Below are 26423 nucleotides of genomic sequence, written 5' to 3' on the forward strand. Positions count from 1 at the left end.
CCAGATAGCACAGCTACGTTGGGCCAACGTTATAATCCGCCGGCAACCGTTGTACGCGGTTTTACAACCATTTACCATGGTAAGGCCATGATTGGCCTTCAACGAAACACGCCATTATGCGAAGAAATGGGCGCGCGATTCGAATATAGCACATGAGGTCGCCATTCATTTTGGCGGTACTCGTAATCGATAGCCTGTATCGAGGTTTTTGCCGTGGATGGGACAGTTAAATTGAACTTTTAATGCTTTCATAGTAGAATGATGAAAGTAGAGATAGTTGTAACTGTGTAAGTTAATCTCATGGTACCGGTACCCTAAGTGCGTTGTCAGGTCACGGTTCATAAGGGTGATACGGTACCATACCGGTAAAAGTTATATTTATCCCTGGCACCGGTAACGACAGCGAGATGAGGTACCGTACTTGGTCTTTTGGCATTTTTTTGTTAAACTTTCTTAGGTTGCCATCTTTCATTTACCAGTATTCGTTATCGAGTACCGGTACCGTACAGTACCTATGGTAGATACCGGTAAAAGTTACATATTTATCCCTGGACACTGTAGGTACCGGTAGCGACAGAACGAGATGAGGTACCGGTACGTTACCGTACTTGGTCTTTTGGCATTTTATGTTAAACTTTCTGAGGTTGCCATCTCTCATTTACCAGTATTCGTTATAGAGTACCGGTATTCAGGTATTGGTCCTTCATCCCTGGCTATGATTTTTTATATTTACTTTATTTGTCTAAGTGCAAACATTTCCGCAGCCCAAATCGCAAATCCAACCCGTTGAACGACTTAATCCAGTAATCTGAATAGTTGTACATTTGAGAACCTTCTGTCTGATGAATTTCAACAAATCTAAATACAGATCTCAATTGGCTGAAATCTAAAATATGTTTTAACAATTGCCACAATCAAACTGAAACTAAAATTTGATGTTTTTAGGTAAAAAATAGCTCAAGGATTATTGTTTTCCATTTTTGTTTTTGTAACACTTTAAATAAAATTTTGTTTTTAAAGTATAACTTTTTATGCCACACATGTGAGATGCGACATGGCCCACCAGTCTAGGTGTGCAAAATTTTTGCACGTGGTCCGAGAACTTTGCCCAACCCTGCTCTAGTTCATATTTTCAGCTTTGTTGAGAAATAAATTACCGGTACTGATTTCTGAATAATATTTTGTTTTAAATTTCAATAGAATTATATTGGTTATATATTAATATGATTTATTTTCAGTATGTATGCTATGTAAGCTTACCCAGCCAACCTTAATTAAGTGTTATTATGTTTTAAAGTGAATTGGAAAGTAGACCGCTAGCAAAAAAGATTTGGGCGACTGGGCGAAGCCCATCTCTGTACAATGACTGCCAAAAGTGCATGCAACTGTGCAATGCCCAGCGACTCTAAAAGCATGAAGTATTGTACGACACATCTTTTACAAATATTTGGACATATTTTGTGTAATATTCATTTTTTTCCGGTTATTCTTAATAATTATTACCAATTAGATATTCTGTCAAGTGTCAATATTACCATTGTAAGTTTAATGATATATACCATTTTTATAATAGGCCCTATGACAATGGACTGGAAAATTCACCTGCTCCAATTCCCTCTTTCACGCAATCATACACTGTGTCTTTTCAAGCATCTCAATGTTTCAATGCGAATAAGTCGCTTTTCTAGACCCAAATTTTTGGCCTGATTTTAGGGGGGTCGTCTTATTAGGCGAGTATGATCATTTTTATTTTTGTGTCGCCTTATTATTGAATCGAGACAATAAAATACTTTCGGCAATAGCATACCCCACGTCCTCATCAGGTTAGTTTAAATAAATCGACATTCTCGCGCTGTGAATCTGGAATTTCAATGTTGTGATTATCATATTTGCATTATTATATATGGATTGAATATTACGCTACAAGAAAAAGTCATTTAGAGGCTATTTCAACCAATGCGCAAACGCGGCGACGGCTCGAAAGGCATTGCATGGTAATTCAAGATTCCCAAAGTTGATGCGATTTTACTACCCCGACTTATCGGCCGGTTATATGCAAAAACCCATTTTTTCAGGCTTAAAAACAGGCCTCGTCTTATTCGCTTGAAAATACGGTAATTAATATTAATGAAAAATTTATATTCTGGTAAGTAGTATAGGCCATTCGTTCACGTTTATCATCTGAAAGACAATTATGTACTATACATTGGGTAACACTAACTTGATTTTCAGAGATCAAGCCATGCTCCAATCCAGTCCATGGAAAAATTGTTGGGACAGGCGGTAGAAACTCTTATGCTACAAGCTACAACTTTCCACTGATTATAGTGTGGACTCGGACATACCGGAATTGATGAAATTCATTGTCAATTCATTGTCTGATTACATTTTGATCCAGAATACATTCAAGGATGAAAAAATGGCTTGTAAGTTGAATATTTTTATAAGCTGATTACGGACACTTTACGGCGGTGGTTCCCAAACTTTTTTTTCCGCGACCCCAATTTTTGTAAAATCACAGACTACAGATACTAACGACCCCACAACGAGAAAACATTAAAAATCAATTTATTCTATTCTGAATATTCTATTTAATCATTCTGATGAAAATCGACTGTAAGTTTGCGGGGCGTTGGTGTAACGTGGTTGTACTCAACTGTTTAGTTCAGGGGTTCCCAACCTTTTTACCCCAGCGGGCAAGCAAAATGAATTTAGAAGAGTTTGCTGACCGGTAACACATGCCATCGTATGAAGACCACGATGTAAAAATCTCTGAGATTCAGAATATTTGTTTAGTTTTAGTACAATGTTAAAATATTGCAGATTACTCCATAATTAATTCGAAAGCTAAACAGAACATGAAAGTAAAATAGGTGAAAATACCTTTGCTGGGTCTCATCTTATTGAGTGCCTTTTATTTTTTGTCGTTTTGTTTTTGACTGCATGAAGTGCTTCGAAATTATGTATGAAATACAATTTGCCCCATATTTTCGCTTCGTGTTCAAGGAAGAATATTTAAATGTCTAAATACGATCCGATTGCAATATTAAAATTGTTCACTTTTATACGAATGCGATGTGGACAAAACACATATGTGTATATTTTAGAGTAGATACTCGCGATAATTAACATAGAGCTTTTGCAACGGATGGAAACCTTTTCATTAAATGTATTCTCATAATTGTGCTTATTTACTCATTCCAGATAAGATATTTGTCAAGTCTCGGAGGTTGCTCCAAGAAAGACTGGTTTGGAGAATCATGAGCTCTGTTATAACAAATTTACTCGCCCGCTCTTTCAACTGTGCAGGACGCGGTGGATAAGAAGGAGTGAGTGGGACGCCCTTAGTACCTGAAAGGTATGTAATATGTTTATATGTTAAGTGCCAAATTGTCAATCCAATGTTGCCAGAGTTTGGTGCATAATGGCGAACAGTGGTTTTCGAACTTATTTGTATCATCGCTCCCTTACAGTACTTTTTGCATTATCATCCCCCCCTAGCACAACAGCAAATGATGAAGTTACAAATAAATTTATTGTAAATCAATTAAACAAATAGACTAATCATGGTGCATGATGTTTCTAATGAGATAGATGAATTTCAACAAGGAATATTTGAAGACATTTTAGTCAGATAAAATCTCAAATCATCATTATTCCCTCCAACAAATATTCCCCTCAAAACATTGTCTACGACTCTACGCCCCCTTTGCGGAATCAAGAATTTCTGTATTTCTCAATTATTATTGTCTTGTCAATGTAAGCTTCACTCAAACATTTGCGGCTGCAGAAACTTGGCTTAAGATTCCTCTGAAAATTTGTTGGGATGCAGTCATTCAGACTAGGCTTTGAAATCTAGTGCTGTAATTTGCTAATACTGCAATTTAACACAGAATTTTTATATTTTTCAGCTCTGGATGATCTGTCAACGAACTCCGATTAATTTTATTACATGTATACATATTTGTAAAATAAAGACATTTTGTTATCTTTTGTTTTTTATTATATAAATAATGTTAGATTAGTGGGAAATTTCTATGTAGTATAGATCAGTACGATTGGTCTGTACAACACATCGCCTAACTTGGCCCGACCATATGCCACGATTGTATTACAACGTGTCACCTACCTAGGCCCGGCCATATTTCACGATTGTGTTACAACGTATCGCCTACGTTGGCCCGACCGTTTGCCACGGTTGCATTACAGCGAATGGACCGACGTTGGCCTAGCGGCCAAATCTTCGCTGGAACATGGTTGTTCGCCATTATTGGGCCGGTGGTTCGAACAACGTTCGGCCATAGTTGTTCCGACGTAGTTGTGCTATCTGGGATTTCACTTCCTAAATTCACCCCATTTCACATTAAAATAATAAGAACAAAAATAATTTTCCCAAACTTATAATAATGATTTTCGTACATTTCATTCATTCGTACAGCCTGATGACCTGCACCAAAATACTTCGGAAAAATCCATCCCCGAGTCCTCATCCTATCACGGCCTCCAGTCCATAATTAACCAGCCATTTTTTTGGATTCATGGACTCGGATGTGGAAGAAGCCGTGACTGACTATCGGCTACGGCCCAGGGGTCGGCAAATTTTATGTCGCTCGCAGGACAAAATTCAGGGTTGCTAGTCTTTTGCGGGTCGCATATATTTTTTGAGAGTTAAAAACGGAACACACGCGAAAACTGCGACAATCGTGAACTCAACTCAGTCGTCTTATTAAAAAAATATTACAATGACATTTAATGTGACACTGTCTTGTTGCTGCATCGCGCTGGATAGCTTTACGACGCCAAGATTGGAAAAATTTCTAAATGGGCATCACCAAACCCACTTCTTTGCTTGCTCTTTGTAATGTGCATTTTCGAAAATAATGGTTTGCACAAATATGTACTTCCAAACATCGAAGTGAATATTTTCGCACGATTTGTGAAATTTTGATAAATATATATTTTCTTTAAGAAGATACATTCTTACAAAAATCAAGCAGTGATGAATCTCCCGAATATGAATATGAATTTTATTTCCTTATTGCTTTGCAATATATTCGAATATTTACTGCGCTATTGAACCCCTGCACTCAGCATCAACTGTTCACTAAATTGTTAGGATATAGTATAATTTACTCTAAACGTGTCTCACGATAAATTCTGTTACGTAAAAAAATGTAATTTACTCCTCGAGCGTAGATTATAAATAAAAAATTTTCATCGTCAAAACCGCCGTTTGGATATTTCCCCGGGCATAGACTTCCTTGTTTACTTCGTGACATTGGCCAATCAGCAAGATGCAAAAAACGTAACAATGCCCCCTTTCGCAGGCGCTCAGACACTCTCACTCGGACAGATTTTCAGGGGTGGTCGTGAGCACTACCTCATTTTCGCGTTTTTGAATTATATTCGTTAGTATTTAGTTGTTTTTCGGGAATTTAAATATAAATCAAATAAGTCAATGATTACTTTGTCTTTCTATGAGTTTCAGTTTAAATACAGCAATCAAAAATTAGTGTAGAAATAGCTATGATAGACTAGGCTAAAATTCTTTATCGGTACTTTTAAAAAACAGATTGTCAAATGGTGTGTATTAGAATGATAGTTTGAATCAAATACCCCATTTTACAGGCCACAGCTCGCGAAACCACTCTTAAAATAAGCACCGAAAATTTTAAAATGGTAAAGTATGGAAAGAATTTTCCGCGGTCAAAGGTCGGGGAAAGGTCCATTCAGTGAATCGTCCCGGGCCAGAATATTTTACTTCGGCAGTATTTTGCCGACCACCACTACCTTACCTTACTGCAAAGACGAGACCAGAAATTCTTTCGCGTGTGAATATCGCCCACATGTTTCAAGCCTGCGAATGCACACAGAGTACAGAATTAAGTGCGCCGAACATAAAACGAAATCGCCCCCTCAGACTTTTTCGCCCCCCTCTGTATCGTTTTCGCCCACTGGGGGGCGATATCGCCCACTTTGGGAATCACTGTAGTAGAGTCTGATCTTCCAAACCTCGTATCATCAAGAAAAATTCCCAGCGTTATACTAAGTTAGCTGTAAGACTTCATCTGATTGCTGCCACTACTTTTTATGACAACTATTTTTTCAAGAACTTCAGTTCTGCGGAATTAACTTTTGCTGTAACTGTTTTTCTTTTCGCCAACCAGCATATTCAATTCTATAATACTTAATTTGAAAATAAAATTCCCACACATCTCTATCATATTTTGAATTATTTATTTATACCATTTGTTTTATTTTAGGTATATTTCAAATGAAATGATAAACTAAATATACCCCATGATCGTATAGCAATGGTTCAGATAATACTCAATATTGTATCGATATTGGAAAATACTTTGTTTTAATTTATTTGGAATTATTTCCCTACGTGATATTCGTAGCAGTTATGAAAAATAAAATAGGAAAACCGATCTTTGCATCCACTTTTAAAAGTTTCTGTAATCTCTTGCTATACACTCCAATTGTCGGTAAAATTGAAATTGAAGTATACTATACTACAATGCGTTGATATTCCAATTTCGAGTTTATTCAACATTAGGGTCGTCTATAAATTTTATTTTTATACTTGCTAATGTGCGTGGAAGCCCGATTGCGTTTGGGCATTGAGAGTCCCCAAAACGCGCACCAAAATCTACGCAAATTTCATCTCGTGCATGCTAATAGTTAACGTAAGTCTTAGCGATTGAAACGTCTTCACCAAACCGAAAAATTGTAAACTAGCATTTATGATTCAGAAGATATATAAAGTCCGCGAAGAAATATTTGGAAAAGAGCTTTGCAGGGAGAATTTAGCGCATTTCGACGACACGACAGCTATTGCGAGAAACACATTTAAGCATTGCAAAGAGTTCTCCGACGATTTGAATACGTCATTTCAATCTTTGCTGCGCTGATTCTGTCACTGCTGCTGATGGCGCTGCTTACACGGCGACAGATATTTTAAAAAACACAAACGAAATTAGTCTTTCGTAAGCCTTAAATATACTTCCATGTCCATTTAAGCGAGAAATTATTAATAACTAATGCGGGATATTGCCACCAAACTCAATCATACCGGACTTACAGTAACCAGTTTTTCGAACCACAATTCGAATCGTTCATTATAATTTAAATTGGATTAGAATATACATTCACCCGCAGAATCTCAAAGGCATACTCGTGAAACCCGTGAAAAGCGACGTCATCAACGAATTTAATCAAAACCAAAACCATGGTAGCGGTAATACGCCTCGGTTTTTTTTATACGTTGTTTCATATAAGATTAATTGGTTGGATTTCGGTTATATCGTTAACTGAAACTACCATCTCAAGAATATACTGTCGATTACACCCAATGAACTTAATTTGAAAAATTAAGACTTGCTTTGTGAAATATTCGTGATGCGTTTCAGAAATGCTACTATGAATTATTTGCCTAAATACCAATTGCCAAAAAGGCTTTATAACTTATTTCAATATATGTTTGCATGTACGCTAAACCGAGTAACTGGAATAACATTGGAATGTCAATTTACAACTTTTCAAACATTGTTGTCCATTTAAAAGCCTAAGTCAGCGTCTGAATATTTGAAGATAACACGTTATATACATTTGATACAGCGTCTGACACGCTGAAAACACATTGACAAACAAATTATGTTCATATTTCCAGAAATAGATAACACGATTTCAGTAAAGTATTCCAGATATTTTGACATTTTACTTCGACATGAATGAACAAAAATTAATTTCATAACTTCGATTTGGTTTGGTTCTTCGGAACTCAATTTCACTCATTATCATTTCGTTCATCTAGTCAAGTCTACTGGTGATATTGATTATACCGATTACATGCTTGCATTAGTCCAGGTAGGTATTCACTGGGGTTTTCGATGCCACCTCAACAGCTGCTACAAATTCCGTGTCGGATGGTAAATCAAGCGAGTTTCATCCATTTCAGTGTAAGAAAATGAAACATTTCGTGAAGTATTTCGTTTATATATATAATTGTATAAAATTAGTTTTATAATCTTCCCGATGCCATATATTCTTTAATTACATATATTCAATTAATTAGATTCATACAGGAGCGTTCCCATCCGCCCCCATAAACTAATCATACTTGTTGTAGATATCTCCAGTAAATGAAGTTTGTAAAATTCCTTCACAATAGTTATATTTTTCAGCCGGTTTTGTTACAAACAGAACATTGACAGTAACCAGTAATGCTAACCGGTTCTCTGATCTCATAAAATTCCGTGAGACGGTTTTATAGAACCGGTGTGAACCGGCTGAATCCCACCACTGGATGGATATACGTGATTTAAATTTAGCCACGCGCATAGATAGCAGGTTTATTTAACGTTTTTACACTGGACAATATTGAATCTACTGTGACGTCACCATGACTTCATGTTAATTGCGTGCAGTACTTCTGAGCATTCTGACGAATCTATGATGCAGACAGTATGCTAAATATGCCTCTTGCGCTTTCGGGTTTATTCATATTTTCAATACACTTATTGCTATCAAAATTTGTTAAGACATTCTTACGCCACCAAGACCCATCAGAAATGACTGGAAGTATGAGTGGATCAATTTGTGCCGTCTTAAGTCCATTAGACCTAAAAGTCACTTCCAGATTATTTGGAAACAAATTTTCTGTAATTCTGAAGGTGAGAGAACACATTAGCTAATCCAGTGGTTCTTATCTTTACGAACATGCCGAATCCTCTATGTAGGACATGGAATAAAATGCTGCCAATACGAACTTGCATGGAAATGCAATCTTTGCCTTATTCGAATATCATGTGATTTGTCTTAACTAAGTGTACTTGCTAATCCTGCTTAAGCTATTTCTAGATCAATTTCCATCCAAATGCTTCAATAGTTTTATTGGAATCACAAATATATATCAATATTGGGCTATTTTACAATATATATATAGTAATGTAAGAGAAAATTCCTTACAAGGAATACATAATGCAAAATTTTGATTATGAATGGATATATGTCATTGAGATATTCCTCTCCCTACCTTGCTATTTCAAATCTTGATAATATATTTATAAACAATAGAAGTACCTTCAAAACATGAGTAACCTTCGTATAAATTGAATTGTCGAAGTTTATCGAATTTAGCAAATTATTATGAAAATTTTGTAATGTGTAATATTAACATTGAACGAAGTCACTACAAACCCTCAGAGATGCAAGAGATCTGTGTTTTTCAATTAAAATCTCGTACTTGTACATTTGTTGGGAGTGAAATCCAGCGATAATGGCCAGATCGCCCCATATACGTGCAAGTTCCTGAATCACCAAAATAATTTATAACTCAACAAAGAGTTTATTCATATGTATAGGTCTCTTTTTGTTACTAACTTCCTGGTTGAAACCCAACATAATTGTTCATCATGCAATTCAAATACCTAACCTATTGTTGTATAGCCAAGAGCGAAGTATTAGAAAAAAGGTCGGACCACGCTTATCAATTAAGTGTGTATCCCGTCGACACGTTTCTTAATCATGGTAACAATATCTCCAGCTCTGATTTAAAAAAAAATATTCCTAGTCCTGTATCTGAGGACGACTTCGCTATCAATCGTGCAAACTTGCTGCAGGAAATATCTATGAGACGGGAAACGCAGACAAATGTTTCTAAATATATTGAAATATTACCACGCCAGAAAGGCAAAAGAGTTCTACCTAAATCTGAAAGTGAACATGTAAAAGTATTCACCTATTTCTAAAATCGAATAAAACAAGACATCATAGTGTTATTAGACTATACTTTTTGGCACAACCACTGATGGCTCGCGAAATGCTGATTGAAATAAGAAGTTGGCTCTATCGAAAATGTTATTCTCACAGTTTGTTATACGGGTTACTTGACAATATTGTATAACGGTTTATAATCGGGAATAAACTTATCAATTTCAACATTTTACACGTTTCAAAGAAAAAAGTTTTTTCGGGGATAGCATAATGCTAGATTATTATTATCTATCTTCATTATCATTATTTATTTATCTATCTCCTAGTTTTTGCCAATAAAGAGGAAGGCTAAAAGACTTGGCAACACTTTCAAATTGTGTCATATACTTTGTCAGAATACTGCCAAAAGTTTATTTAAAATCGATAATTGAGAGTAAATATAACTGTTCCGACCTAAATATACGCGCAATATTTCTTTAATTAGAATACCACTTTGGCTTGCATATAGACTTGGTAAATAAATGTTACAAGCTCGTCTTATTAATCTTGGTTCATTAAACATTATCCATCTTCATTAACCGCACTTGAACGCACGAGGAAAGAAGAAATGGAATAAAATATTTATCACATTTTCATTTAATAGATATAAATGTTGATCAACTGTTGACTGATTAAAACTTGCGCAAAAGTTCGTGAAATTAATCTGAGTTTGATTTTGTATCCTTATGTACTATTTGTTTGATAACGTCTGTATTTTTGGGATATATTGCACTTTCCATACCTATAGTCAGTGGTGGGATTCAGCCGTTTCGCACCGCTTCTATAAAACCGTCTCACGGAATTTTATGAGATCAGCGAACCGGTTACTGAAAAAACATGACTTTTTGTAACAGAACCGTCTGAAAAATATGTGATGGAACCGACTGACAAAAAATTTGAATCTCACCACTGCCTATAGTGTATTACTAGTCCGTGTGAGGCTATAGTTATTGTTGGAGTAAGCTTAAATATATAATCAGTCTTCCCCAGCCGATAAGCTGTCCCAAAACTTATTAAATGTAATTTATTTTCTAAATTGCTAAAGTTTTTAACTAGGCTTATAATGTACATTGTTTTTCAATTAATTAATATCCAAATATATCAAATCAATTTTTACCAATGATTACACAAGTTTACATATTGAGAATTGAGATACGAGGCACAAATTAATTTAGTGTGTGCAATTTAGAGGTTACAAAATGTATCTATTTTTAATGGGAAAGCGGATGAATTTAACATAGTGGACAACATTTGCGAATTTTCTCTAAACCCAAACAAATAGAAGAAGGATATAACGAATTACGTCACACAATATACAAAATGTTATACAATTTTAAAATAGTCATCTGCCATGTAAGGTATATTTTAAAAATACAAATACTGTTTTGGATATTATCCTGGATGTCGTCTCAAATTAAGCAATTCAAAAATTTATTGTTTTGAATTAATTGGTGGCAGGCGATGAATAACAATCTGCGGTTTATGGGTTTAACGGCTTCTATTATAGCTGTTATTGTGGCTTGAAATTTTGAACCGAGGGTATTGACTTTTTATACATCTACTATGATGAATGCGATTATCATCCAACGATAAACAATATCATAATGATGAGATGATTATTTTTTTCAAATTTCAAATTCTTCGATTTTATCGAACTAGAATCGTTTCTATGCAATTTCGTGCATACAATATGCCCTCGGTTTTTTTGTGCTCTCTTTATTTTCTTGTGTGAGGAGAATGCTTAATTCAATAAATATTATTGAAAAAACAACCTTAAATGTTCAACTAAATATAGTCTAGAATCTATTCTAGATAGTCAATAATAACTTTTATCAATGAATATAACGTCTTATAGTCACTCATTTCAAAATACAGAAGCTCGATTTAAATTGTTCCCACAGTGTAAGTTCTGGTTGTACCGGTGAATGTGTTTGAAACTCAACAATATTTCCGAATTAGGATCGATGAAAAATTTATTTTGTTATCGTCGTCAAAATAGAGGTTAAGATATGAAAAACAAACAATATATGGTACAGTACAATATAGGACCATGTTTGATTTTTCTTTCTATGACGTAAAAAGTGTCTATGACTGTTGTTATTCAATAGCAATAAAAGGATGAAAATATGTGAGCATGTTGATCTGAAGCCAATTTTCGTGAAAATATATTTGTAATAACACTTTTATGTAACCTAAAATCTGTTATATACAATATCAAAAACGAAAACTTGGTAAATATTTTTTAAATATTCCAGATTGTATCGATATTTAAACATATTTGCTAAACAGCAAAAAACTTCGAGCCATATGGTATGTTTGGACAACCTTAGAGCGAAAGAAGTAACACCGACCACGTCAATAACGTGTTTTCGTAGCACAACCCACGATAAACGAAATTTACGGGTTATGTATGGTTCATATTTGTTACTTCACTTGGATACGAATTAGAAGCCTCAAGTTCACACTGCCTATCCACTTGCCCTAGGGCATATTGCCCAGAATTGTGCCCGATTGCAATTATTTTTCAACAACTCTATGTGTGGACCCTCGTCTCCAGACTGCTGGAAATTAGTTGTAATAACTGTAAAGAGATTATCAAACGGGAGGTATAATATGGTCATTGTTCTTTGATCAATATATCTAAATATTCGCAACATTTATCAACGCACTACTGGACACCTTTCTTGATTCTTCCGTTATTTCAGTTGGTTTTTGTTTCAAGTTAAGAAACTTGTGTCAAGTCTTTCGAACTCAAATCGTTATGATCAATCGTTATTAACTATGTCGGGGTAACATTTTTCAAGGTATTATTTCGTCTATTTCGTATTATTTCGAACTGTGGCGTCTCTTCTAATGTTCATCTGCAAACCATGACTTGTTTATATATACTGCGGCAGTGACAAAAAATACACACACGACCACGGTGGAATTTTCGTGGTTTCAAGGCAGTTTTGAACATTTTAATAAATCTTTATTATGGTGGGTAAAAATTGGTAATTGCAAGGTCTTTGCATGGAGTCATGCCATTACACTTGGATCGATAATTCTGTGACTGTTTTAAATTTAAAATGATAATCGAAATGTTGCTGTGTTGTGTTTATTATACGTATATTATAGAGTGTAATGTTCCGAATCTCGTACCACCAAGAAGAATTTTCAGCCTCATACTAAGGCTAGCTGTAAGATTTCATCTGATTGATGCCACTAATTTTTTATACAAACATATTTTATGATAACTTTTTTTTTGAAGAACTCAAGCTATGTTGAATTACCTTTTGCTGTAACTGTTTTCTTTTGCACCAATCACCATATTCCATTCTATACTTGATTTGGAAATAAAATTCCTACACATCTTTATCATATTTTGGAATATTTATTTAAAGCATTTGTTTTATTTTCTTTTAAGTAGCCTATGTCCTATAAAATGATAAAATAAACTTACCCTATATTGTATAGCACTGGCTCAGATAATGCTAGATATTGTATCATTATTTAAAAATACGTTGTTTTAATTTATTTGGAACTATTTCTTTACTCGATATTAGAAGCAGTTATGAAAAATAAAATGGGTAAACCGATCTATGCATCAAATCTCTTGCTACACTCGAATTGTCGGTGAAATTTAGGCTGAAGTATACTATTCTACAATGCGTTGATATTTCGAGTTCAGTTAACATTGGGGTCGCCGATGAATTTTATTTTTATACTTGCCAATGTGCGCGTAAGTTGGAATGCGTTTGCGCATTGAGGATTCCTAAAAAATGCACCAAAATCTACGCAAATTTCATCCCGTGTATGCTATAATGAAACTAGCTGAAGTACGTCTTTTGTTTGCAATGTGCGACACTAACGTCTTCACCAAACCGATAAATTGGAAACTCGTATTTATTAATCAGAAGATGTACAACGCCCGCGAATGAATATATGAAAAAGGGATGTGCTGGATGGTTTAACGCTTTTTATGGCGACAACTTTAGCGAGAAACACATACATGTATTATAAAGAGTTCTTCAACGAGTTGATTCACCTCGTATAAATTTTTTCTGCGCTGATTCTGTCACCGCTGCTGATAGCGCAGCTTACACGGCGACAGATCTTTTGAAAACACAAACAATTTTATAGTCTTTCGTAAGTTTTGAATATTTTCATGACCACAATGCGGGAAAAACGCGCAAGAAATTATTAATAACTAATGCGGGATATTGCCACCGAACTCAATCATATCGGACTTACGGTAACCAATTGTTCGGAGTAATTGTAGACTTGCGTGGATTATTTTTATATATTATAATTTGAATTGGATTAGCTGATACATTCACCCGCAGAATCCCAAGCATATTCGTGAAATCTGAAAAAGGCGACGTCATCAACGATTTCATCAATACTGCTCGAAACCATTTTAGCGGTAATAAGCCTCGGTTTTTATTGTACGTGGATTTCGGTATGTCGTCAATCGGAACTACCATCTCAAGAATATACTGTTGATTAGACTTAATGAAGTCAAATTTAAATAATTGAGACTTGCTTTGTGAAGTATTCGCGATGCGCTTCAGAAATGCTACTATGAATTATTTGCCTAAATACCAATTGCCAATAAAGTAAAAAAGCTTAATATTTATTGAAAATTATTGTTCGCATGTACGCTAAATCGGGTAACTGGAATTGCAATGGAATGTCAATTTACAACTTTTCATACATTTTTATCTATTTAAGCCCAAGTCAGCGCGTAAATATTTGAAGATAACACGTTATATACATGTGATACAGCGCCTGACACGGAAAATACACATTGACAAACAAATTACCAAAAATAGATAACACGCTTCCAGTAAAGTATTCCAGATATTTTGTAATTTTATTTCGACATGAATAAACATGAATGGAAAAATATTTATTCCGTGACTTCACTTTGGTTTGGTTCTTCGGGATCCAATTTCACTCAATATAATTTCGTTCATCTAGGTAAATAAATTTTTTAAAAGACTGCCATTTACTTACTGGGAATATTGATTATAACGAGTAAATGCTCGCAGTAGTCCAGGTATTTACTGGGATGTACGATGCCACCTCAACAGCTGCTACAAATTCCATGTCGCGTCAATACTCAAGCAAGTTTCATCCATTTCGCTGTAAGAAAATCAAACATTCCGTGAGGTATTTCGTTTATACAATTAGTTTTATAATCTTCCCGGGGCCATATTATCTTTTATTACATGTATTCAAATAATTAGATTCATACAGCAGCGTTCCCATCTGCCTCCATGAAATAATCATACTAATTGTAGATGATCTTCAGTAAATGAAGTTTGTAAAATCGGTTATATGCGTGATATCTATATAGATATACACGATTTAAATTTAGCCACGCGCATAGATAGCAGATTTATTTATACCTACTCACCTGGTTATTTATTTGGCAACAAATTGACAGCTTGTCCTGTCTGTCTCGATTGGGCGGATATGTGACATTAAGCAGTGTCAACGTTTTTACACTGGACATCTTTAACTAATATTGACTCTACTGTGACGTCATATTGGAGGGCTTCATGTTAATTGTGTCAAATCAGTACCATCAGTATAATGCAGACAATATACTAAACCATTGTGCATCTTGCGCTTTTAGATTTTTTCTATTCATATTTTCAATAAACTTATTGCTATCAAAATTTGGTATAACAGTCATGCGCCATTGACGCCCATCAGAAAGTAATGGAGGTATGAGTTGATTAATATGTGCCCGCTTAAGTCTATTAGACGTGAAAATCACTTCCATCGTTTTTTTGTCCATCGTTTTACAGAAACAGATATATATATATATACGGTATAACTCGTATCAAAGTCGTCCAGAACGTGGGATGATATTTACCAGTGAAGCTCTGCCATGATATATACGTTGCTATTCTTTTATCATTCAATAAAATCAAAGCACGCCTTGATTTCATATTACTTTATATTACCAACTTGATCGTAATACTACATTTTATTAGATATAATAACCTATGAATAACGGTCTATGAAAATATTTCCAAGGTTCGTTATAAAAAATCTATGATATTCCGAAGCCATAAGCAGAAAACGCCCAGGCGTATAAGTTTTCTGGGAACTCACTTAGAACTCAGTCATTGGTAGGTCCACATATAGTTATTTTAGGAGTTTGGATATCCGATAACTGCAATTATTTACTACATAATTAATAGGCTTGGTAATACAAAGATTACATGATATACAAATGTTCCAGAGGACCTTCGTCGAACCCATGGGGCAGCTCCACCAAAACCTAGAGGTTCTCGTAGGTTGCTTAATTTTATTCTAACGATGCCGGTAAAATGAACTGTAGATTCTTTTACGTGCTTGTCTGATCAAGATTTAATCGGTAGATTCGATGTTGATGAAAAATGACGTTGTTTTTCTACTTTCAAAACGTCCTATCAAGTACACTTTTGTTATTTTGTGTTGTTATTCCCACCGTGATGCAACCAGGATGCGTTTCAAACTTGTTTGCATCTTCTTTCAAGTTTCGTTTTAAAAGTTTATTCCTATAGCTACAGACATGTATATCTAAGAACAACTTATATATCAATCGTGCAAATTGCTGCAAAAAATATCTACTAAGAACGCACACAGTCGCATCTAAATATATTAAAGAGTTAATACAACAGCAAAGCAAATGGGTTTTATGAGAAATTTGAAAGTGAACTAATGGGGGTATTTAACTATTTCCAAAGTGAAGTCGCCAAGTATTGATTTAAAATAGGCATTCGGCAATTTTAAAAATGTTGGTCCTAAATTTTAATATGGCTTTCAGTCTTCGAATTTTTGAATTGTTGGAAGCATGTCATTAATTGATCTGTTAGTGATGGTGTGAAATTCTTGTAAAGCTAATAATAGAACTTGATTACCAATACATAAAACCGCCAATCTATCATATTGGAATGAACTTTGATGGAAGCTCGAAATCGCATTTGACACAGAGCCAACCGTTATTGTCTTCTTGCAGGCATACATGAACATTAATTAAAGTGCTACCAAAGCTGAAATTACTTTGGATCTAAGTTATATTAAGCATATATGGAGTGATGCATTACTATATACGTAATAAAACGCATCTTAAACGAAGAGTTAATCCCAAAAAGAAGGGTTCGTGGAAGTGTTGAAAAACTAAATTTTTTTTCACGTCTAACTTCCACGAGGCCATGGAATAAAATGCTGCTAATACGAACTAGTATGAAAATGAAATCTTTGCCTTATTTGAGGATCATGTGATTTGTCTCAACTAAGTGTACTTGGTAATCCTGCTTAAGCTATTTCTGGATCAATTTCCATCCAAATGCTTCAATAGTTTTATTGGAAGCACAAATATACAATATTGGGCTACTTTGCGATATATATATAGTAATGTAAGAGAAAACTCCTTACATGGGATACATAATGCAAAATTTTGATCGTATATGGATACATGTCATTTGAGATATTCCTCTCCCTACATCGCTATTTCAAATCATGATAATATATTTATCAACAATGGTAGAAACTTCAAAACATTAGCAACCTTCGGATAAATTGAGTTGTCGAAGAATTTAGAAAATTATTATGAAACTGTGTGTGATATGTAATACTATGATTGAACGAAGTCACTACAAACCCTTAGAGGTGCACTTGAGACAGTTCTCTGTTTTCCACTCAAAATTATGTACTTATATATTTGTTGGAAGTGAAATCCAGCGAAAATGCACATGGCCGGATCGCCCCGTATGCGTGCAAGTTCCTGAATCACTGAAATATCTTAAAATAACTCAGCAAAATCGCAATTTTGAAATTACGTTTATGTTAAACAAGTATTAGACAGAAGTCGGACCACGCTCATCAATTAGGTTTAACATTTGTGTATCCCGTAGACACGTTTCTCAATCATGATAACAATATCTCCAGCTCTGTTATTAAAAATTATTTCTAGCTATAGTCCTGTATCTGAGGACGACTTCGCTATCAATCGTGCAAACTTGCTGCAGGAAATATCCATAAGACGGGACACGCATACAGATGTTTCTAAATATATTGAAATGTTACCACGCCATGAGGGCAAAAGTGTTCTACGAAAATCTGAAAGTGAACTGATGAAGATATATATTTATTTATTAATTCGAATAAAACAAGGCTTCATAGCGTTATTAGACTATACTTTCTGGCACAACCCTTGATGGCTCACAAAATACTGATTGAAATAAAAGTTAGGACTCTATAAAATGATATTCTTACAGTTTGTTATGATTACTTGACAACATCGTATAGTGGTGTTCATAATTAAAACTAAACTTATTAATTTGAACATTGTACAGGTTTCAACAGTAGAAAGTATTTCCGGGGATGGCATAATGTCAGTTTAAACTTATCTATCATTATTATTTATCTATCTTCCAGTTTCTGCCAATAAAGCGGGAGGCTTAAAGACTTGACAACACTAGCTAATTGTGTCATAAACTTGGTCAGAATACTGCCAAAAGTTTATCCAAAATGCGATAATTGTGATTAAATATAACTGGATGGTTCGACTTGAATTTACGCGCTATATTTCTTTAAATAGAATGCCACTTTGGCTTGCATATAGACTTGGTAAATAAATGTCATAAGCTCATCTTTTTAATCTTGCTTCATTAAACATTATCCATCTTCATAAACCACACATGAACGCACGAGGAAAGGAGAAATGGAATAATATATTTATTACATTTTCATATAATGGATATAAATGTTAATCAACTGGTGACTGACTAAGACTTCCGCAAAAGTTCGCGAAATTAGTTTAAGTTTTATTTTGTATCACTTTGTACTATTCGTTTAATTACGTCTGTATTTCTTGGGATATCTTGTACTTTCCATACCTGGTGTATTGCTAGTCCGTGTGAGACTATGTTGAAGTCATTGTTGAAGTAAGCTTAAAATAACACTTCGTAACCATCCGATGAGCTGTCCCAAAACTTTTTACATGTAATTTCTTTTCTAAATTGTTGAAGTTTTTGAGCAGGCTTATAATTTACATTGTTTGTCTATTAATATCTAAATACGGTATATCAAACCAATTTATATTGAAAAATAATTACACAAGTTTATATTTTGAGACACATGGCACAAAATTAATTGAATATGTGAATAATAGGTTACAAAATGTATCTCTATTTCAAATTGCCAAACGGATGAATTTAGAATAACAGACAACATTTGAGAAATTACCTCTAAACACAAACAAAACAGAAGAAAGAACGAACGAACTACGCTTAAAAATATACACAATGTTATAAAATTCTAAATAAAACATCTGTCATGATAGTTATATTTAGTAATACAAATATTGTTTTGAATATTATCCTGAATGTCGTCTCAAATTAAGTACTTCAAAAATTTATTATTTGGAATTAATTGGTTGAAAGCGATGAATAACAATCTGCGGTTTATGGGTTTAACGACTTCTATTAGCTGTTATTGTGGCTTGGAATTTTGAATCGAGGATATTGACTTACAATTTTACAACATCGTGTGATAAAACCTAATATCATTCAACCATTCAACAATATCATAATAATGAGATGTTTGCTTTTTTCAACTTTCAAATTCGTCGATTTTATCGAACTAGAATCGTTTCTATGCAATTCTTACACAGAATTCTTAATTCACAAACACAACCTTAAATGTTTAACTAAATAAGTATTCTTGATAGTCAATAATAACTGTTATCAATATTTATAATGTCTTATATAATTATTCATTTCAAAATACACAAGCTCGATATAAATTGTTCACAGTATAAATTTGGTTGTACCGGTGAAAGTGTTTGAAACTCAACAATAATTTTGAATTATGATCGAGGGAAAGTTTATTTTGTTAGCGTCATCAAAAGGTGAAGACATGAAAAACAAACAATACATGGTACAGTTCAATATAGGACCATGTTTGATTTTTCGTTCTATGACGTAAAAAACGTCTGACTGTTGTCATTCAGTAACAAAAGAAAATTAAAAATATGTAAGCATGTTGATCTGAAGCCAATCTTCGTGAAAATATTTTTGTAATAACACTTTTATGTAGCCTAAAATCTGTTATATACAATATCAAAAAACGAAAACTTGGTAAATATTTTTACATATTCCAGATTGTATCGATCAACAACTTCGTGCCATATGGTATGTTTTGACAACCTTAGAGCGAAAGAAGTAACACCGACCACAGCGATAATATGTTTACAGCACAACCCACTTATGATAATGAACGATAAACCAAATTGAAAGGTTACTTATGGTTCATATTTGTAACTCCACTAGGATACGAATTAGGCGCATCAAGTTCACAATGCCTATGTATTTGCCGTATTCAGAATGCATCACGTGTTCACGCACGATGTTGATTTCTCCTATTGTATGTCATAGTGTCATCGATTAACAACCAGAAAAGTTTTTCAACATCCTGTAGAAGTGATTGATGGGGAACGTCATTGTGCGCACATTATCAATTCTTCGTGTCTTCCTTAATGCAAAACCCACAAAATACTGTGAGAAATGGTACAAGCAAATGCTGAAATTCTACATATATAATATTTTTTTAAAATATTTAATATCTTCTACAAATTTGTATCCAAAATATGGCTCACTTGTCAAACTTTTATAATGTTTTTTTTATATGACTCATTCGTCTTATAGCTCGACATCAGATTGACGTCAAGCAGTGGAAAGAGTGAACAAAGGTACTGAAAAAAATTACAGAAGCCATTCTGTCATTATTGGTCAATATATTAGCAATAAAATAGTAAACGAAGTATTTTTTTATACTCTGCCTATATGACGTATTCGTTGAAGATACCAAACCAACAATGATTCGTGTGATTACAATAAAGTAATTGAATTAGAGCAAATTATTATTTATTCTTATTTTCCAATGAAGACGGTGAACAAAAAACGATGAGCAAAACCATCTGACATTCTCTTCAAACAAGGAAATTAAGTCATAATCTTTTATAATCGTACGTGTAGCCTAGCAGAACTAAGGAACTTTTCCACTTGATGTTATATCTTATACAAAATTTCATTCCGATGATTTCGTATTGGTAAACGGTAAATTGGTATGTGAATATTCAACCTAACCCCACGTATCCATTACTACCCAAATAGCATGACCAATAGGCTGTTTCATCTAGAATAATCCGGTGAGCTTACTGCTATAAAGAGATAACAAAAAAAGAAGAAACACACATTGGAAAACCTCTATTCTGGGATACATACCCCCTCAGGATAGAAGGGTTCTGCAGTTGCACAAGAGCGTCAGTCACGTCGGATTATGATCTCAAATCAAATTATAATTACAAAAGTGCAATGCTTCAAAACGAAGGTCAAGTGACCACGGCAATGCAAGCAAAACTCCAGTTAAATGGTAAAGGGATATTTAGTAACCCAAGTGACGTCGATTTAACAACACAATCCATACGCAAACAATCAATCATTTAATTATTAATTAAAAATAACATGATCCATTTCAACGAAATAGTAAGTATATTTGTGAGCTTTCGTTAGATAATGGTCTAACTTCTTCAAACAATACAAGATATAACTGTAAATATAAAGATCACAAGAATTTAATTTATTTTAAAATTAAGTTTTCTATAACTGATTTAGATGCTATGGTAATTCAATCCATATCATCTCAGAACTGTCGGTCTAACTGATGTGGTTGGGTTGAAGTTCGTCTATTTGTGTGGTTTCCTTTGTTTGCTTTTGAACCATGTTTGTTTGTATTGTTGCTGTTTTTTTTTATTTTTTTCCTAATTTTTATAGTGCTGTTTGTCTTTTGGTTTTGTATTTGCGTTGAAGTCCCTCTCCGTTTGAGTTTTAATCTTGTCTATTGATTCCATGTGGTTGCCGAGTCTTCATTTTGTTAATCCAGAAATGCTCTTTGTTTTTCCTGTAAAGTTCGTCGTGGGTTAGTGAGTCAATGCCCAGGATATTGAAATTGTCTATATTGTGCCCTTTCTGCAGTTCAATACACAATATCCAAGTTCCCTTAGTATTTAATTATTACCTCATTAAGTCTGAACATTTTCTAACGCTAATTTGATGTGATAGCACATACTACCTCATTTGTAAACAAACCCTGTAGTGAAGTTAAATAAGCAAAAGTTCGTTAAATAAGCAAAAGTTGGTTAAATAGTTTTAGGTCATAAACATCTGTAATTTTTTCCGCGTGGCATACTTTTTACTTATAATAATAATAATACCAAAGAAGAAGCAAAAGCAGCAGTAATATCTGCGGGTTAGTTTTTGGTAATGCTGTTATTACAAAAAGTCCAAGACAATGTCGGAAAGTTTGGTGACAACAATTCTGAGTTAAATTAGTTATTAAGTTAAATTTATTACTTTATTTATTCTACAAATATACATATTCCACGTTATGTAAGTAAAAAAAAGTAATTAACGTTCAGAAACATTCCAAACTCCAGACAGACATTCTTAATATATGACGTAAGTTGGTATTTAATCTTGATATAAAAACATCATTGTTGTAATATTGGGATAAAGTGGATGACGCTGTTTTGTGGCATGATCACTTTTTTGTTAATTGCAATTGCTTAAGCCTTAAGATGGAATGTTATATTGAGACTATTTTGTTTACTGTAAAACGATTTCATATTTTCCATATTAGATTTTACCATTTTCAATTCGAAGGTGTATTGTTAATTTATACCTCTACATAACAAAGGAGATATAGTAAATAAATAGGACATGAAATATCTATTTATTATGGCTTTTTTATTACAGTGGTTTTGTATTCATCGGTCACAGAAAAAACTGTTTTGTTCATTGTCTCAATTAGCTCACAAGTAATTCTGTAATCATTGTTTCTATTAAAAACACCGAACAGGATGTCGCACAAATTTTTACATAAATGTTATTTGTTTTCAAAATACTTGTGTGAATATTTGTGGTTTTATTACGTGAGATATTAAATTAATATTCGATGTCATACATATTCTTCTTCAGTTTTCAATCTCGTACGTCATATTTGTATTCTAATTCCACAAAAGTAAAACAGGCAGGCTTCTTTTTCTTTACTGCATTTGAAAATTATTATCACTGAGTCAGTTATTAGAGAGACATGCTTTTTGTCCTTTTCCGTACATTTGTTTGCTAAACTTGCAAGTGATTAAAAAAAACAATATGTTTCCAACTCGGTTAGATTCGCCACTAAGAGACATAGGCCATCTCAATGAAATGGTTCTTTTTCGTATTTATGTACTAGATATAAATAGATCAAATTTTCTACCAATAGAATACCCGAAAGCATGATTATGCTCTCCTAGTGCGTTCTATGTTTGCTCATTGCTTGTTTATTTACGAACACGAAGCTGAATGAATTTAACATCAGCCCCTGCAATAACAACAATAAAACACTTTAACCCGATGGCAATGAGCGCATGATATATTTCAAGAGCGTAATGGACAGATAATTACATGTTTAAAACTAGTATGTAAGTAAATCTTCTTTCTATTTGACAGTAAATAAGTTATTAGAGATAATAAAAACTTAATTTGTAGGAGAAACGAGTCCAATTAAGCTGCAAAATCATATGACGTTATTGTTTAGTTAGATTGGTATTGTTGCTGCTGATTTCCACTGTCATAAATTTTAATAATATAGCGTTCATGATGTTTTAGTATAATATTTTAATTTACCATTTATTATTATGGAACCTATTTGGTATACCGTATATCTGGTACCAACAAGGGTGTATCTTCATGGTAAGAATTAAAGAACTCCGTGCACTAAAGTATAAATGCTTAGCCATGAATATCTCTAATGGAACCCTATCGATCCTGTTGTTGTACTCCATATGACTGTTTCGGAAAATCCATGATGATCCACAATATGAGCGTTTTAAAGCTGCATTATTCACTTTTACGCTGAAGGAACATGCCCCTGTTCGCCATGTTAAATCAGATAATTGGTTTTCTGACATGTTTATTCGAGCTCACTCGAAAGTAAGGAAATCAACAACAAACATGTTTTTCCATCGACTTGTTTGGGAAAGGCCACGGCCATCGAGCGTGATAGCCTTTGTGCTGGTATACTGACAGAAACAACAAGTCTGGAGTTTATCAAGAACCTCATGACATATGAATTTTGTTTCGCGTACTCCGTATTTCATTCAACAATATCAATTTTCCCTATGTGATTTTATTTTTTATGTGTCTTGACAATACTGAGTTTGTAAAATAATTTGAAATTAGGTTTCTAATTCACGAGTACTTTGTTGAAAATAAATGTGTCTTGTGAGGGAATCTCTACTTTGTCTGTAGTCTTTTCCAGTTTATTGGAATGTTACATAGACCGTTAACTCATACACTGGTATATGTCACATGATCTTCCACTTCAAGTCTGTTTCGGTCCGTTTCAATTTATGTCATCATTCGGCAATTATCTTGAAAATTGTAAAAATTAAAACCCAGCTGGTAATATTGGTTTTACCTCATGCTAGAATAATTCCAGCCAGGAGATTTTAATTTTCTCTCTAATCCTTATAAGGAATTGTCATAAAATGTCTCGTCATCCAAATTTCTGCCATGAGTCAGTTTACAAGCGTAAACAAGACCATGTACATGAAATATGTTGATGAAAATGACATGCCTACGGTAGCGACAACTACTGTGAAGAAATCAGTTAAGTTAACTACAGAAAATCAAGTAAACTTTCTTTGGTGTTTGTCAAAGCTACTTCCCATAATAACAATATAGGAAATGATAAGTATTTCCCAATCGTGGCTGAGGCAATCCCATGTTATTAAAGCGGATACACGAGACATTTCAGTTAAAGAAAACTGCTTTACAGCACGTTGGTGTTGGGTAAATATACATTGGTTCAAATATCGCTCACTAAATTGATAATTCAGAGTCTCTTTAAAGTTACTAGATGTGATTTCAAATGATTCCTGAAACATATCATTCGCGAATACCCCTCTTTCGAATCGTGCTAGATATTTCATAACAGGTACGAAACTTCAATCTATCGTCAACATAAAACAATGTTTTTGAAATAGCAATTTTATTAAAAAAATTCACAGAAAATCGGCAGATGATTTAAATAATAATGATAAATAAATAAAACTCCAAACTTGGAATAATTTCACAGTGTTAACCTAACAGTAATAAGACAGGAAAATGAATTATATATAAGATCAGTGTATTTTATCGGATTTGAGATTGACTGAAATATCGTTATTTCACAGAAATCGTGGATTTCGGCCATAGTCTATCTGTAATCAATGCTTGACGCAGGCATAAATGTCTGATACATCTTCATCCCGAAGGACATGTTGTTCCAATTCTTCTTGTCGTTCTACCACCGATGCCCGTTAAACTCGTTCTGCGGACTATCCTCGATCTTTTCCCCCGCCCGGGTGCTTTTAAAAGTCCGGTCTGTAACACTTCTTCTGTTGGTTCGTCAACTTCTTGCAGCGCAGGAAGGGAACACTTCATCGTGTGGCGATTCATTTTTACCGGGGCAAAGTCAGAATTTTCTTTACAAATTAATGGCTTAAAGCATTCAATCCAATCATCTCGAGCAACTTTCGTCAGGGCTTGGAATATGATGACGTCATCTGACATGTTTGGGTAAATTCGGAATCTTCTTGCTTCTATTTCGTCCGTGCTATCTTGTGCTTCGATTCTGATGTTACGGAGTTTTATATTCACAATCGGTTTAGCAAATTTTGTAGTGGAATCGTAAATAACAACGTAAGGATTTGATACTTTCGTGTATACACAAAGTTTAACACTTTTTGATATTGTGAAAGTTTTTCTGCTTTGTACTTTATCTGTAACTTTATGAGAACAAGTGACATTCGATCGCCCGACAATATTAACTTCAGAGCCTGTTATTTCTCCAATGTTTTCTCGAATCATCTTCAATCTTTTATTAACAGGTTGGTGTTGTTGTTTATCCATTTGCAATCTGCATATTTCACATTTGATGTTTTCTGAGAATTGTTGTAGTAGTTTAGAACAACTACCTGCGCAAATCATCAGTAAACCAGATTTTGTGTTGTCGGACACTTCATGGTGAGGTAATACCTTTTCAATGTCTGAAACCGTCATCGTAACGAGATTATTGATACGTATATATATATATTTGTCTGGTGCACTATACGTCTACCGCACTACACTGTTTTTCACGAGTTTATGTCGACTAACGATCTGCCTTATCCTTATAAGAGCGCAACGCACTGGCGAGACTTCAAGCGCGTGCTTTTTTTCTTTTCTGTGCTAACAGCATGCATGACGTTAGACTTCCGTTGTTTTTTCTACTAGACGTCGGTTTCACTCTTGTCGGACAGTCTAGCAATAAAATAAACGTATCGTTGTTCGTCTGGTGAATTTTCATTTCCATAAACTTTAAACTTAATTTTAAAATAGAAATACTACTGTCCCAATGAAAAAGTCTTATCGTTGAATTCAGTTTATGTGGTATTGATAATGATTATTTATTTTTCCCGTTGTTAGGTTTTTATTCAAACGATTACTCATATCTTGATATGAACACTGAAATTTTCTGATAAAATAATCATACTTTCCAAGTAGGAATAAAAAAGGATGAAGCCATCAAGTTTTTGTGATAAACAAAATTTAAAA

General features: G+C 34.0%; 1 protein-coding gene and 1 long non-coding RNA gene across 2 annotated transcripts; one reads left to right on the forward strand and one right to left on the reverse strand.

The window, feature by feature from the left end:
• On the forward strand, window positions 1-4001 carry LOC120331064 (uncharacterized). The gene is made up of 3 exons (XR_005567917.2): window positions 1-2426; window positions 3205-3358; window positions 3912-4001. It is a non-coding gene; the product is annotated as an uncharacterized LOC120331064 (long non-coding RNA).
• A 20819-nt stretch (window positions 4002-24820) lies between these two features.
• On the reverse strand, window positions 24821-25982 carry LOC120330940 (uncharacterized). The gene has a single exon (XM_039397931.2). It carries the CDS (start codon window positions 25887-25889, stop codon window positions 25092-25094), a length of 798 nt encoding a protein of 265 aa, XP_039253865.2. The 5' UTR covers window positions 25890-25982; the 3' UTR covers window positions 24821-25091.
• Window positions 25983-26423: the final 441 nt, after the last annotated feature.

The sequence above is a fragment of the Styela clava genome, chromosome 6, assembly GCF_964204865.1.
Source record: "Styela clava chromosome 6, kaStyClav1.hap1.2, whole genome shotgun sequence".
NCBI lineage: Eukaryota > Metazoa > Chordata > Ascidiacea > Stolidobranchia > Styelidae > Styela > Styela clava.

Coding starts and splice junctions, on each gene's coding strand:
- LOC120330940 (XM_039397931.2), bottom strand. CDS start 25,889: ATGACGGTTTCAGACATTGAAAAGGTATTACCTCACCATGAAGTGTCC.